This window comes from Salmo trutta, chromosome 38 (assembly GCF_901001165.1).
Source record: "Salmo trutta chromosome 38, fSalTru1.1, whole genome shotgun sequence".
Taxonomy (NCBI): domain Eukaryota; kingdom Metazoa; phylum Chordata; class Actinopteri; order Salmoniformes; family Salmonidae; genus Salmo; species Salmo trutta.
This window is the reverse complement of record NC_042994.1, coordinates 29,094,509-29,110,783: the sequence shown is the minus strand read 5'-3', so window position 1 is coordinate 29,110,783 and position 16,275 is coordinate 29,094,509. Positions and strand designations below refer to the sequence as shown.

At 43.6% G+C, this 16,275-nt stretch overlaps 1 protein-coding gene across 2 annotated transcripts; it reads right to left on the bottom strand.

The window, feature by feature from the left end:
• Positions 1-3,943: 3,943 nt before the first annotated feature.
• Positions 3,944-15,025, bottom strand: LOC115178073 (zinc finger protein 391). 2 transcript variants are annotated; one of them, XM_029739105.1, is made up of 7 exons: positions 14,693-15,025; positions 13,650-13,785; positions 12,747-13,277; positions 12,377-12,451; positions 11,371-11,435; positions 11,004-11,196; positions 3,944-5,326 (listed from the first exon to the last, which is right to left on the bottom strand). In XM_029739105.1, exons 1-7 carry the CDS (start codon positions 14,699-14,701, stop codon positions 4,785-4,787), a joined length of 1,551 nt encoding a protein of 516 aa, XP_029594965.1. In that variant the 5' UTR covers positions 14,702-15,025; the 3' UTR covers positions 3,944-4,784. The 2 variants fall into 2 exon arrangements, with proteins under 2 accessions (XP_029594965.1, XP_029594966.1); XM_029739106.1 differs by lacking the exon at positions 13,650-13,785.
• Positions 15,026-16,275: the final 1,250 nt, after the last annotated feature.

Sequence of the window (16,275 nt, the reverse complement as noted above, 5' to 3'; positions counted from 1 at the left end):
TCTGCGTTACTACCTGGTGCAATAGCGCCACCTTGTGTACAGGAGTGAGAAGGCAGGCAATACAAGGCGCTTACAACCTGCAGGAATCTGCCTCAGTTTGTATGATGGCAATTTGCATATACTGTTGTTATGTTTTGAAGAGTGATCAGATGAATTGCAATTAATTAACATTTCCACTGCATTAATGCAGAAGGCTTCAGGGCGCCCAAGAAAGTCCAGCAAGCGCCAGGACCATCTCCTAAAGTTGATTCAGCTGTGGGATCGGGGCACCACCAGTACAGAGCTTGCCCAGGAATGGCAGCAGGCAGGTGTGAGTGCATCTGCACGCACAGTGAGGCAAAGACTTTTTGAGGATGGCCTGGTGTCAAGGGCAGCAAAGAAGTGACTTCTCTCCATGAAGAACATCAGGGACAGACTGATATTCTGCAAAAGGTTCAGGGATTGGACTGCTGAAGACTGGGGTAAAGTCATTTTCTCTGATGAATCCCCTTTCCGATTGTTTGGGGCATCCGGAAAAAAAGCTTGTCCGGAGAAGACAAGGTGAGCGCTACCATCAGTCCTGTGTCATGCCAACAGTAAAGCATCCTGAGACCATTCATGTGTGGTGTTGCTTCTCAGCCAAGGGAGTGGGCTCACTCACAATTTTGCCTAAGAACACAGTCATGAATAAAGAATGGTACCAACACATCCTCCGAGAGCAACTTCTCCCAACCATCCAGGAACAGTTTGGTGATGAACAATTATTTTTAAAATTTTTATTTCACCTTTATTTAACCAGGTAGGCAAGTTGAGAACAAGTTCTCATTTACAACTGCGACCTGGCCGAGATAAAGCAAAGCAGTTTGACACATACAACAACACAGAGTTAGTTACACATGGAGTAAAACAACATACAATCAATAATACAGTAGAAAAATAAGTCTATATACAATGTGAGCAAATGAGGTGAGATCAGGGAGGTAAAGGCAAAAAAGGCCATGATGGCGAAGTAAATACAATATAGCAATTAAAACACTGGAATGGTAGATTTGTAGTGGTAGAAAGTGCAAAGTAGAAATAGAAATAATGGGGTGCAAAGGAGCAAAATAAATAAATAAATAAATACAGTAGGGGAAGAGGTAGTAGTTTGGGCTAAATTATAGATGGGCTATGTACAGGTGCAGTAATCTGTGAGCTGCTCTGACAGCTGGTGCTTAAAGCTAGTGAGGGAGATAAGTGTTTCCAGTTTCAGAGACTTTTGTAGTTCGTTCCAGTCATTGGCAGCAGAGAACTGGAGGAGAGGCGGCCGAAGGAGGAATTGGCTTTGGGGGTGACCAGTGAGATATACCTGCTGGAGTGCGCGCTACAGGTGGGTGCTGCTATGGTGACCAGCGAGCTGAGATAAGGGGGGACTTTACCTAGCAGGGTCTTGTAGATGACCTGGAGCCAGTGGGTTTGGCAACGAGTATGAAGCGAGGGCCAGCCAACGAGAGCGTACAGGTCGCAGTGGTGGGTAGTATATGGGGCTTTGGTGACAAAACGGATGGCACTGTGATAGACTGCGTCCAATTGATTGAGTAGGGTATTGGAGGCTATTTTGTAAATGACATAGCCGAAGTCGAGGATTGGTAGGATGGTCAGTTTTACGAGGGTATGTTTGGCAGCATGAGTGAAGGATGCTTTGTTGCAAAATAGGAAGCCAATTCTAGATTTAACTTTGGATTGGAGATGTTTGATGTGAGTCTGGAAGGAGAGTTTACAGTCTAACCAGACACCTAGGTATTTGTAGTTGTCCACATATTCTAAGTCAGAACCGTCCAGAGTAGAATTGTCCACAATGCCATTTCCAGCATGATGGAGCACCTTGCCAAAAGGCAAAAGTGATAACTAAGTGGCTCGGGCTGCCATCAGTCAGGATGTGGCCCAGAAGTTAATTGACAGCATGCCAGGGCGGATTGCAGAGGTCTTGAAAAAGAAGGGTCAACACTGCAAATATTGACTCTTTGCATCATCAACTTCATGTAATTGTCAATAAAAGCCTTTGTCATTTATGAAATGCTTGTAATTATACTTCAGTTTTCCATAGTAACATCTGGCAAAAATATCTAAAGACATTTACATTTTTTTTACATTTTTAGTCATTTAGCAGACGCTCTTATACAGAGCGACTTACAGTAATGAATGCATACATTTCATACATTTTTTTTTTCTTCTGTGCTGGCCCCCCGTGGGAATCGAACCCACAACCCTGGCATTGCAAACACCATGCTCTACCAACTGAGCTACAGGGAAGGCTAAAGACACTGAAGCAGTAAACTTCATGGAAATTAATACTTGTGTCATTCTCAAAACTTTTGGCCACAACTGTATATATTTTTTTATTTAAACTTTATTTAACTAGGCAAGTCAGTTAAGAACAAATTCTTATTTACAATGATGGCCTACCCCGGCCAAACCCGGATGACACTGGGCCAATTGTGCGCTGCCCTATGGGACTCCCAATCAGGGACTGTAGTGATGCCTCTTGCACTGAGATGCAGTGCCTTAGACCGCTGCACCACTCGGTCCTCAAACCAACGTTAAAGGTGCCGCCACCTACTGTGCTGCTGGAGGGTCAATCACGGTTTACAACTTTTCTAAATCCTCCTACCTCAGTGCTTCTGAGAAAATAAAAAAGAGCCCTACTAACTTCTAAATCCTCCTACCTCAGTACTTCTGAGAAAATACAAAAATAGCTCTACTAACTTCTAATAGACCCTCCCCATCCCCCAAATCCCCGTCCAACCTCAATGACCCTACACTTCAATCTTTCCCTCTGTTCAACATACTTAAGACAATATAACAACACATGCTCCACCGTTTCATCGACCGTACACTCCAGACACAAACCATTCACATGCTGATGTGAATGATGAGTAATGATGAGTTCAATGTTAATGTCCTAAGCGCAATCACCACCTCTTCCTTCCTAATCTGACCTTTGAACCTTGGTCCACTGACCTTTCTGTAGAGGGCATATAAATGCCGGCCCTCGGGCTCAAAATGGCTCTGATCTTACATTTGGCCTCACCTCTACCCAGTGGAACGTTAATATCAATTATATCTCATTTCAAAACTCTTTTGGCTAACTGGTCTACAATTTCATTCCCTTCCACACCCGAATGTGCTGGGGCCCAGCAGAATACCACTACTGGCCTCCCAAGTGGCACAGCAGTCTAAGGCACTGCATCGCAGTGTTGCAGTGTCACTACAGCCTGGGGTTTGACCCAGTCACAACCGGCCGTGACCGGGAGTCCCATAGGGCGGCGCACAATTGGCCCAGTATCGTCCAGGTTAGAGGAGGGCTTGGCCGGGGGGGGGGGCTTTACTTGGCTCATCGCGCTCTAGAGACTCCTTGTGGCGGGCGGGGCGCCTGTAGGCTGACTTCGGTCATAAGTTAACGATGTTTCCTCTGACACATTGGAGCAGCTGGCTTCCGGGTTAAACGAGCAGGTGTTAAGAAGCGCAGCTTGGCGACCTTCGCCTCTCCTGAGCCCGTTGGGGAGTTGCAGCGTATAGTATTGAGAGAATACTACACCCATTCTCTCAATTCTTCATAATAACATGAATACCTCCAATAGTAGTTCACTCCTATCAGATTTACCAGATGATAAACTATTCAAGACAGACAGAGAATCTGAGCATACTATAGTTCTAACAGGTTGGAGGGCGACTATCATCGCCAACAGTTCAACTGAGTATACTGACAGTTCCCCTGCTGTAATCATAGTAAACACTTCAATACAGCCCTGTTACATTTTCTGCACGCCGTATAAAGCCCACGTTTACCAAGGCCGTCTTCAGGCACAGCAGATAAAACCTTATTCTTGATCTCCATCAGCTTGGCTCAGTAGTGTGAAAAGAGTTTGCATAAAATGGTCCCGAAAACAGAAACTGATTTTTTAATAGATAAAAAGTTAAGAGGCAGGTTTTTGTAACCTATTTATTCAATCACCATGACACACCTTTGTTTACTCTCTTATAGCGGCGTAAAGAACTGAATGAAATCATGGACGGAGCCATAGCTCGCTCTCTGTCATCAAATGTCCTGCGACTGAACATCATTTGGATGTCATCCAATAAAGAACAGAATTATTATATCAACATTTTTTTTTAAACAATCATTTGAACTGGGTTCCTCACACAGGATGGGGTGGACAGAGAACAAGCATTCCACGATTCCAATTTAGAACACCGTCTAGAGGCCATTTTGGGTTCCCTTTCTCTGGTTCAAGTTCAATAACAAACTAAAGACGGCACTGGTTATTTCATGTCTCGATCAGAACTGGGTGCTTCCTTCAAGTGGAATTTACAACCATGTCCATTGTAATTGTTCTAACCGAGCCTATCGTTCTTCATCATAAGTTTAATAGTTGTGTTTGTCCACCCTACTAACACCCACCCATAGTTCTACTGTCAACACTGATAAAGCCTCCCCATTCTTTCCCCCAACGGAGTAGGGTGAAGTTGCCCCGAGACGCTGGTCAGTTTTGCATCTCCCCCACTAATGGTTAAGGTTAGGATTCAGGCAGGGGAACTTGTGGGAATCTTCACCCAGCGTCTGTCCCCTCCCCCGCAGCCTGTGTCCTGCATCAGAATTCTGTGAATCGTTTAGGTGGAATTTAGAACTATGTCTATTCCAATGGAGTCTATTGTTCTCCTGTCTGATGGTGACCAAAGTGTATCATTGTTTTTGTCCAGCCGGCTAACATCACCTATAGGAATACTAAGCTTATCATGTCTTATGTTCAAAGCCTCCTGGTTATTCACTCCGTCTCCTCTCCAGTATCAGCGTGGGTCCTGTCACTGTGGTGTGTTCGCTGGTGAGCCCGTAGCTTCTGACAGCGGCCGTATCTCTTCCCACAGTAGTCGCAGCTGTACGGCCTCTCCCCTGTGTGAACTCTGTGGTGTATCCTGAGGTCTGACGCTCTAGAGAACCCTCTCCCACAGACCAGACACAGGTGAGGCTTCTCTCCACTGTGAGACTGCTGGTGCTCCCTCAGATGTCCTGATTGGGTGAAACTCTTCCCACACACAGGGCAGGAGTAAGGCTTCTCTCCCGTGTGTGTGAGTAGGTGTCGTCTCATGGCTCCCAGGTGAGCGAACTTCTTGCCACAGTTGGGGCAGGGGTACGGCTTCTCTCCCGTATGGATTCTCATGTGGATCTGTAGTACCGAAAGCTTGTAGCACTCTCTGCCACACACTGAGCAGCAGTGGGACGTCTTAGGTTTGGGACTCTCATGGTGTTCACGATGTTCTGATGTAGCGGGACTCGCTTTGCTGTCTAAGCCACAGTTGGGGCTCTCTCCTGTGTGAATAACAGTGGGTTAGGTATCGAGGCAAGTGAGTCGACTTTCATTCACAGGCCGTATCCCAAATGGTACCTTATTCTCTATCAAGTGCATCCACTTTGTCCAGGACCCTGGTCAACAAGTAGTGCACTTCATAGGAGATAGGGTGAATAGAATCCCAGTCAACTAAAGAACAGTCAGCTTCCTGCCTCCACTTACTATGTTGAACAGAACCCCAGTCAACTAAAGAACAGTCAGCTTCCTGCCTCCACTTACTATGTTGAACAGAATCACAGTCAACTAAAGAACAGTCAGTGTTCTGCCTCCACTTACTATGTTGAACAGAATCCCAGTCAACTAAAGAACAGTCAGCGTTCTGCCTCCACTTACTATGTTGAACAGAATCCCAGTCAACTAAAGAACAGTCAGCATCCTGCCTCCACTTACTATGTTGAACAGAATCCCAGTCAACTAAAGAACAGTCAGCATTCTGCCTCCACTTACTATGTTGAACAGAATCCCAGTCAGCATTCTGCCTCCACTTACTATGTTGAACAGAATCCCAGTCAGCATTCTGCCTCCACTTACTATGTTGAACAGAATCCCAGTCAGCATTCTGCCTCCACTTACTATGTTGAACAGAATCCCAGTCAACTAAAGAACAGTCAGCATTCTGCCTCCACTTACTATGTTGAACAGAATCCCAGTCAGCATTCTGCCTCCACTTACTATGTTGAACGGAATCCCAGTCAGCATTCTGCCTCCACTTACTATGTTGAACAGAATCCCAGTCAACTAAAGAACAGTCAGCATTCTGCCTCCACATACTATGTTGAATAGAATCCCAGTCAACTAAAGAACAGTCAGCATTCTGCCTCCACTTACTATGTTGAATAGAATCCCAGTCAACTAAAGAACAGTCAGCGTTCTGCCTCCACTTACTATGTTGAATAGAATCCCAGTCAACTAAAGAACAGTCAGCGTTCTGCCTCCACTTACTATGTTGAATAGAATCCCAGTCAACTAAAGAACAGTCAGCATTCTGCCTCCACTTACTATGTTGAATAGAATCCCAGTCAACTAAAGAACAGTCAGCATTCTGCCTCCACTTACTATGTTGAACAGAATCCCAGTCAACTAAAGAACAGTCAGCATTCTGCCTCCACTTACTATGTTGAACAGAATCCCAGTCAACTAAAGAACAGTCAGCATTCTGCCTCCACTTACTATGTTGAACAGAATCCGAGTCAACATTCTGCCTCCACTTACTATGTTGAACAGAATCCCAGTCAACTAAAGAACAGTCAGCATTCTGCCTCCACTTACTATGTTGAACAGAATCCCAGTCAACATTCTGCCTCCACTTACTATGTTGAACAGAATCCCAGTCAACGAAAGAACAGTCAGCATTCTGCCTCCACTTACTATGTTGAATAGAATCCCAGTCAACTAAAGAACAGTCAGCATTCTGCCTCCACTTACTATGTTGAACAGAATCCCAGTCAACTAAAGAACAGTCAGCGTTCTGCCTCCACTTACTATGTTGAACAGAATCCCAGTCAACTAAAGAACAGTCAGCATTCTGCCTCCACTTACTATGTTGAATAGAATCCCAGTCAACTAAAGAACAGTCAGCATTCTGCCTCCACTTACTATGTTGAATAGAATCCCAGTCAACTAAAGAACAGTCAGCGTTCTGCCTCCACTTACTATGTTGAATAGAATCCCAGTCAACTAAAGAACAGTCAGCATCCTGCCTCCACTTACTATGTTGAACAGAATCCCAGTCAACATTCTGCCTCCACTTACTATGTTGAACAGAATCCCAGTCAACTAAAGAACAGTCAGCATTCTGCCTCCACTTACTATGTTGAACAGAATCCCAGTCAACTAAAGAACAGTCAGCATTCTGCCTCCACTTACTATGTTGAACAGAATCCCAGTCAACATTCTGCCTCCACTTACTATGTTGAACAGAATCCCAGTCAACTAAAGAACAGTCAGCATTCTGCCTCCACTTACTATGTTGAATAGAATCCCAGTCAACTAAAGAACAGTCAGCATTCTGCCTCCACTTACTATGTTGAACAGAATCCCAGTCAACTAAAGAACAGTCAGCGTTCTGCCTCCACTTACTATGTTGAACAGAATCCCAGTCAACTAAAGAACAGTCAGCATTCTGCCTCCACTTACTATGTTGAATAGAATCCCAGTCAACTAAAGAACAGTCAGCATTCTGCCTCCACTTACTATGTTGAACAGAATCCCAGTCAACATTCTGCCTCCACTTACTATGTTGAACAGAATCCCAGTCAACTAAAGAACAGTCAGCATTCTGCCTCCACTTACTATGTTGAACAGAATCCCAGTCAACTAAAGAACAGTCAGCATTCTGCCTCCACTTACTATGTTGAACAGAATCCCAGTCAACGAAAGAACAGTCAGCATTCTGCCTCCACTTACTATGTTGAATAGAATCCCAGTCAACTAAAGAACAGTCAGTGTTCTGCCTCCACTTACTATGTTGAACAGAATCCCAGTCAACTAAAGAACAGTCAGCGTTCTGCCTCCACTTACTATGTTGAATAGAATCCCAGTCAACTAAAGAACAGTCAGCATTCTGCCTCCACTTACTATGTTGAATAGAATCCCAGTCAACTAAAGAACAGTCAGCATTCTGCCTCCACTTACTATGTTGAACAGAATCCCAGTCAACATTCTGCCTCCACTTACTATGTTGAACAGAATCCCAGTCAACTAAAGAACAGTCAGCGTTCTGCCTCCACTTACTATGTTGAACAGAATCCCAGTCAACTAAAGAACAGTCAGCATTCTGCCTCCACTTACTATGTTGAATAGAATCCCAGTCAACTAAAGAACAGTCAGCATTCTGCCTCCACTTACTATGTTGAACAGAATCCCAGTCAACATTCTGCCTCCACTTACTATGTTGAACAGAATCCCAGTCAACTAAAGAACAGTCAGCGTTCTGCCTCCACTTAATATGTTGAATAGAATCCCAGTCAACTAAAGAACAGTCAGCATTCTGCCTCCACTTACTATGTTGAATAGAATCCCAGTCAACTAAAGAACAGTCAGCATTCTGCCTCCACTTACTATGTTGAATAGAATCCCAGTCAACTAAAGAACAGTCAGCGTTCTGCCTCCACTTACTATGTTGAATAGAATCCCAGTCAACTAAAGAACAGTCAGCATTCTGCCTCCACTTACTATGTTGAACAGAATCCCAGTCAACTAAAGAACAGTCAGCGTTCTGCCTCCACTTACTATGTTGAACAGAATCCCAGTCAACTAAAGAACAGTCAGCATTCTGCCTCCACTTACTATGTTGAACAGAATCCCAGTCAACTAAAGAACAGTCAGCATTCTGCCTCCACTTACTATGTTGAACAGAATCCCAGTCAACTAAAGAACAGTCAGCATTCTGCCTCCACTTACTATGTTGAATAGAATCCCAGTCAACTAAAGAACAGTCAGCGTTCTGCCTCCACTTACTATGTTGAACAGAATCCCAGTCAACTAAAGAACAGTCAGCGTTCTGCCTCCACTTACTATGTTGAACAGAATCCCAGTCAACTAAAGAACAGTCAGCATTCTGCCTCCACTTACTATGTTGAACAGAATCCCAGTCAACTAAAGAACAGTCAGCATTCTGCCTCCACTTACTATGTTGAATAGAATCCCAGTCAACTAAAGAACAGTCAGCGTTCTGCCTCCACTTACTATGTTGAACAGAATCCCAGTCAACTAAAGAACAGTCAGCATTCTGCCTCCACTTACTATGTTGAATAGAATCCCAGTCAACTAAAGAACAGTCAGCATTCTGCCTCCACTTACTATGTTGAACAGAATCCCAGTCAACATTCTGCCTCCACTTACTATGTTGAACAGAATCCCAGTCAACTAAAGAACAGTCAGCATTCTGCCTCCACTTACTATGTTGAACAGAATCCCAGTCAACTAAAGAACAGTCAGCATTCTGCCTCCACTTACTATGTTGAACAGAATCCCAGTCAACGAAAGAACAGTCAGCATTCTGCCTCCACTTACTATGTTGAATAGAATCCCAGTCAACTAAAGAACAGTCAGTGTTCTGCCTCCACTTACTATGTTGAACAGAATCCCAGTCAACTAAAGAACAGTCAGCGTTCTGCCTCCACTTACTATGTTGAATAGAATCCCAGTCAATTAAAGAACAGTCAGCATTCTGCCTCCACTTACTATGTTGAATAGAATCCCAGTCAACTAAAGAACAGTCAGCATTCTGCCTCCACTTACTATGTTGAACAGAATCCCAGTCAACATTCTGCCTCCACTTACTATGTTGAACAGAATCCCAGTCAACTAAAGAACAGTCAGCGTTCTGCCTCCACTGACTATGTTGAACAGAATCCCAGTCAACTAAAGAACAGTCAGCATTCTGCCTCCACTTACTATGTTGAATAGAATCCCAGTCAACTAAAGAACAGTCAGCATTCTGCCTCCACTTACTATGTTGAACAGAATCCCAGTCAACTAAAGAACAGTCAGCGTTCTGCCTCCACTTACTATGTTGAACAGAATCCCAGTCAACTAAAGAACAGTCAGCGTTCTGCCTCCACTTACTATGTTGAATAGAATCCCAGTCAACTAAAGAACAGTCAGCATTCTGCCTCCACTTACTATGTTGAATAGAATCCCAGTCAACTAAAGAACAGTCAGCATTCTGCCTCCACTTACTATGTTGAACAGAATCCCAGTCAACATTCTGCCTCCACTTACTATGTTGAACAGAATCCCAGTCAACTAAAGAACAGTCAGCGTTCTGCCTCCACTTACTATGTTGAACAGAATCCCAGTCAACTAAAGAAAAGTCAGCATTCTGCCTCCACTTACTATGTTGAATAGAATCCCAGTCAACTAAAGAACAGTCAGCATTCTGCCTCCACTTACTATGTTGAACAGAATCCCAGTCAACTAAAAAACAGTCAGCATTCTGCCTCCACTTACTATGTTGAACAGAATCCCAGTCAACTAAAGAACAGTCAGCATTCTGCCTCCACTTACTATGTTGAACAGAATCCCAGTCAACTAAAGAACAGTCAGCATTCTGCCTCCACTTACTATGTTGAATAGAATCCCAGTCAACTAAAGAACAGTCAGCGTTCTGCCTCCACTTACTATGTTGAACAGAATCCCAGTCAACTAAAGAACAGTCAGCATCCTGCCTCCACTTACTATGTTGAACAGAATCCCAGTCAACTAAAGAACAGTCAGCGTTCTGCCTCCACTTACTATGTTGAACAGAATCCCAGTCAACTAAAGAACAGTCAGCATCCTGCCTCCACTTACTATGTTGAACAGAATCCCAGTCAACTAAAGAACAGTCAGCGTTCTGCCTCCACTTACTATGTTGAACAGAATCCCAGTCAACTAAAGAACAGTCAGCATCCTGCCTCCACTTACTATGTTGAACAGAATCCCAGTCAACTAAAGAACAGTCAGCATTCTGCCTCCACTTACTATGTTGAACAGAATCCCAGTCAACTAAAGAACAGTCAGCGTTCTGCCTCCACTTACTATGTTGAACAGAATCCCAGTCAACTAAAGAACAGTCAGCATCCTGCCTCCACTTACTATGTTGAACAGAATCCCAGTCAACTAAAGAACAGTCAGCATTCTGCCTCCACTTACTATGTTGAACAGAATCCCAGTCAAATTCTTCTCCTTCAGAATTTATGAAACCACCAACTTCATCCTCCTCTTTGACTTCCTCCTCTTCTACAATATCAATGTTCATCCCAGGTGTTGGAGTGATGTCCTCCTCATGTCTTGGATCAGGACCCTGGGACTCTATAGCTTTGGTGCTGGATTGGTCACCAGGATCCTACAATGAAAACATAACAACATCAATAACCATGTTAGAACTCTATTTATAAACACAATACAAGATTTATGTTCAATCTTTTCAAGACCTGAAAACTATTACATTAGGTTCCCTGTGTAGTATTTCTAATAAATACATTTAATCTCATAAAAAGTTGGTCATTTGTTCTCCCACCTTGTTGATGTCTGATGTAGGGGGACTTCCTCCTTCACTACCGGAGCCATGGACAGGACTCTCTCCTGTAGAGATAGGTTGGTATTATGGGTTATAATGAGACTACCAGAGACATGGACAGGACTCTCTCCTGTAGAGATAGGTTGGTATTATGGGTTATAATGAGACTACCAGAGACATGGACAGGACTCTCTCCTGTAGAGATAGGTTGGTATTATGGGTTATAATGAGACTACCAGAGCCATGGACAGGACTCTCTCCTGTAGAGATAGGTTGGTATTATGGGTTATAATGAGACTACCAGAGCCATGGACAGGACTCTCTCCTGTAGAGATAGGTTGGTATTATGGGTTATAATGAGACTACCAGAGCCATGGACAGGACTCTCTCCTGTAGAGATAGGTTGGTATTATGGGTTATAATGAGACTACCAGAGCCATGGACAGGACTCTCTCCTGTAGAGATAGGTTGGTATTATGGGTTATAATGAGACTACCAGAGACATGGACAGGACTCTCTCCTGTAGAGATAGGTTGGTATTATGGGTTATAATGAGACTACCAGAGACATGGACAGGACTCTCTCCTGTAGAGATAGGTTGGTATTATGGGTTATAATGAGACTACCAGAGCCATGGACAGGACTCTCTCCTGTAGAGATAGGTTGGTATTATGGGTTATAATGAGACTACCAGAGACATGGACAGGACTCTCTCCTGTAGAGATAGGTTGGTATTATGGGTTATAATGAGACTACCAGAGACATGGACAGGACTCTCTCCTGTAGAGATAGGTTGGTATTACAGATCCTGTGGAGATAATTTGTGAGTTAAATAATTGGGTGGGTAAATAAGCCAACAAGTGATCTAGGTCTAGGTTGTGTCCAAAATGGCACCGTATTCCCCACAGGGCTCTGGTCAAAAGAAGTGCACTATAAATGGAACAGGGTGTCAACTGGAACACACAACCGATACAAGTGATTGTGTTACCATTATGCCTCTACTTACTGAGATCAGGGAAACTCCAGCCAACTTCCTCTCCTTCAGCATTGATAAAACCACCAACCTCCTCCTTCACTTTCACTGGCAGGCAGAGAGAAAGACATCTGTTTGTTAATTTATGACACAGCTATTGATGTACAGGCATCTTTTGTCTAAATGTAGAACTAATCATCATCAGGTCAGGCCATGTGGTCAGGAAAACCTCCTGGAGACAGTTTCCCAGACACAGAATGGGCCTAGTCCTGGACTAACAAGCATTCTCAAAAGAGATTCTCCATTAAAAGCTCTTCTTAGTCCAGGTCTAGGCTCACTCTGTTCGGGACACCCTCAGTCCTTTATGCATTGTTTATTATTAATAAATGATCTTCCAACTCACCCTGGATAGTAGCTGCCATCTCCCTCTCCCTGTCACTTTTACCACCACCTCCTGTCCTCTGGTGAGTCAGCTTGTGAGCCCGGAGATTCTTTGATCTGATGTAGCTCTTGCCACATTCTGCACAGCGGTAGGGCCTTTCTCCCGTGTGAACTCTGTGGTGAATCTTCAGATCTTCTGCTCTGATATACTGTTTCAGACAGATCAGACAGTGGTGCTTCTCTCCGGAGTGAGACTGTTGGTGCTCTTTCAGATGTCCCGATTGGGTGAAACTCTTCCCACACACAGAGCAGGAGTAAGGCTTCTCTCCCGTGTGTGTGAGGTGGTGTCGTCTCATGGCTCCCAGGTGAGCGAACTTCTTGCCACAGTCGGGGCAGGGGTACGGCTTCTCTCCTGTGTGGATTCTCATGTGGATCTGCAGTATGGATAACTTTTGGCAGTGTCTTCCACACACTGGACAGGCGTGAAATGTCTTTGATTTCTGCTGATTCTCCTGGTGTTGTTTAGCTGCTCCTGATGGAGGTTGTATCTCTCCTGTGTGAATGATAGCACTAATGCGTTATAACTTTAGTTTTATTGGTGGAAATTCATGAATTCAACATATCTGGGTTATATCAGTGTTTCTCAATCCTGGTCCCAGGGACCCAAATGGGTGCACATTTGAGGTTTTTTAGTGCTAGGGCAAAACACCTGATTCAAATCAAGGGTTGATGATGAGTTGATTAGTTGAAAGTGTGTGAGTGGATGGCAAAAACTCAAACGTGCGCCCCTTTGGGTCCCAGGACCAGGATTGAAAAACACTGAGTTAGATGAACGTAAATCATTCAACGATAAGTAATTTTCTGTTGGATGACTATTCTGTCCCAAAAATTCAAATTCAAAACATTCCGAACTATTCCAACTTACTAAAAAGAGAATCCCAGTCAACTTTTAGCAGCTTGGGACCCTGCAGTGTTCTCTGGTTCCTGACAGGAACTGGTGACTGTGTGGGTTTAGGTCGAGTGGGACAGGAGTTAGACAGGCTGGATCTGCCATCACCGTCCTACAATAAATGTTTAATTTACATTTTAGTCATTTAACAGACACTCTAATCCAGACCGATTTACAGGAGCAGTTAGGGTTAAGTGCCTTGCTCGAGGGCACATCAACAGATTCACCAAGTCGGCTAGGGGATTCCAAGTGGCTCCCGAGTGGCGCAGCGGTCTAATGCACTGTATCTCAGTGCTAGAGGCGTCACTACAGACACCCTGGTTCGAATCCAGGCTGTATCACAACCAGCTGTGATTGGGAGTCCCATAGGGCGCCGCACAACTGGCCCAGCGTCGTCTGGGTTTGGCCGGTGTAGGCTGTCATTGTAAATAAGAATTTGTTCTTAACTGACTTGCCTAGTTAAATAAAATAAATAAAATTCTAACTAGTGACTGTCCCAATGCTTGTAACCGCTAGGCTATCTGCCACAGATACAATGATGGAACAGAGGGATGTCTGATGTTAACTAGTATTATTATACTACTACGACCATGAGTTTTACCCTGACAATGTATCCTTTCCAAATGGCTATATAGTACAGTACTTCAGTCCTATGGACCCTGGTCAAAAGCAGTGCACTATATAGGCAATCGGGTGTCACTTGGAACAGGCCAATACGATCTGATCAGGAAACGCTCCACAAGGCCCAGAGTGTTCCTGGCCAGGTCACGTGGTCTTTAGTCAGGGATAAATCTGCGGCCTATAATATGAATCTGACAGATCGCTAAAGATTGCATTTACTACCATGACCCACAGTAGTGGAATATAACGATCATTAGATGGAGCAATAACCCAGGAATCAACTGACCGCTTGCCTTTTATTCTACGATAACTAGCCACTAACATTTGGTATGACAACAAACCATGGTGCTAGCTAGCTACCTTTGCGAACGTTTGTTACTGGATGTGCGCTTTCTCACCTCATCCATCGTGAATCGACCCAACAGTTCTTCAGTAGACTTTGGGGTTTGGAGAAATTTCCACTGAAACCAACTGTCACCTCAGAACGGGGTCGGGTCAGTTGTGAAACTATTTGACAGCTAACTTGTTAGCTAAACAAGCTAAGTTACCAAAGTTGTTTTGTGCCTCCTCGCGTCTAGCTCGTTAGAGTTACATAATATTTTTGGACAGAATGTCTATGCCAATCACAACCGTATCAGAAATGGCATATGGACATATTTTATCAGTATTTTGAAGTGAAGTACCTAGCTAACTAGCGCCTGCATCCACCTACTTCCGGGATATTCTTCTTCGGTCAGTGAGCAGCTTCTGGCGCTCTACCTCCACGTATTGGAGGAGAAAGGCAGTAAAAGGAGGGAGAGGGGCAACTGCCTGGTAAACTGCCATAGACCCTAGTGACATTAATTAAAATATCATTGATTCGTTATTCTAGGGAAAGGAGCAGGTTTTTAATGGGTATTTATTCAATCATGACATTAATTGCGCATAGAAGTCAGTGAGTGGTATTGCATGTGTTGGCTACAACGCACTGGGTTTATTTCTTGGCACCACCAGAACTTTGACAAATACAAATATGATAAAATGTGAAGGAATTTAACATATTTAAATGATTGAGATGTATACAAAAAAGAACAGAATAATTACAGAATGTCTTCAGTCAGTTCAACGGAATGTTCCTGGTCAGTAGATGGGTTGGTTATTAAGCAACTACCAATGAGGACGCAACTTTGGGGAAAAACAGGCTTATATTGTTGACAATATGTAAACTATATTTTTATTATCCAAATGTTTATTGAAAACGAATACATTTGCACAATGAGCACTTGTTCAAATCGCTCAAATACATCGTTACAGTTGTTGGTTAGCTAGCTAGTGAATTTGAGCCATATTAGCGTAGATGAGACATCAGTCAAAACAAGACATGGTATCGAGAACAAAATGAAACTATGGCAGCTTCTTGTCATTGTTGCTTGCTATATGACGTTCAGAATCATAACAACAAATGGACTTCTGCGCATCATTTTCGTAACTATCAAATTGTATTAGTCACATGCGCCGAATACAACAGGTGTAGAGTTTACAGTGAAATGCTGAATACAACAGGTGTAGACTTTACAGTGAAATGCTGAATACAACAGGTGTAGACTTTACAGTGAAATGCTTACTTACAAGCCCTTAATCAACAATGCAGTTAAAAAAAATAAAAACAACCTTTCTATGCACACGAAAGTATGTGGCCACCCCTTCAAATTAGTGGATCCGGCTATTTAAGTCACATCCGTTGCTGACAGGTGTTTAAAATCGAGCACACAGCCATGCAATCTCCATAGACAAAATAATAAAATGGCCTTACTGATGAGCTCAGTGACTTTCAATGTGGCACCGTCAACTAACTGTATGTGATGTTATTGTGAAGTGGAAACTTCTTGGAGCAAAGACGGTTCAGCCGCAAAGTGGTAGGCCACACAAGCTCACAGAACAAGACTGCAGAGTGCTGATGTGTGTATAAATCGTCTGTCCTCGGTTGCAACACTCACTACCG

Excerpts from the sequence above, each read along its gene's own strand:
- LOC115178073 (XM_029739105.1), bottom strand. Across the intron at positions 11,197-11,370 it reads CTACATCAGACATCAACAAG|GATCCTGGTGACCAATCCAG; the intron begins GTGGGAGAACAA and ends TTTTCATTGTAG. Across the intron at positions 5,327-11,003 it reads CTGGGATTCTGTTCAACATA|GAGAGAGCCCCAACTGTGGC; the intron begins GTAAGTGGAGGC and ends TTATTCACACAG.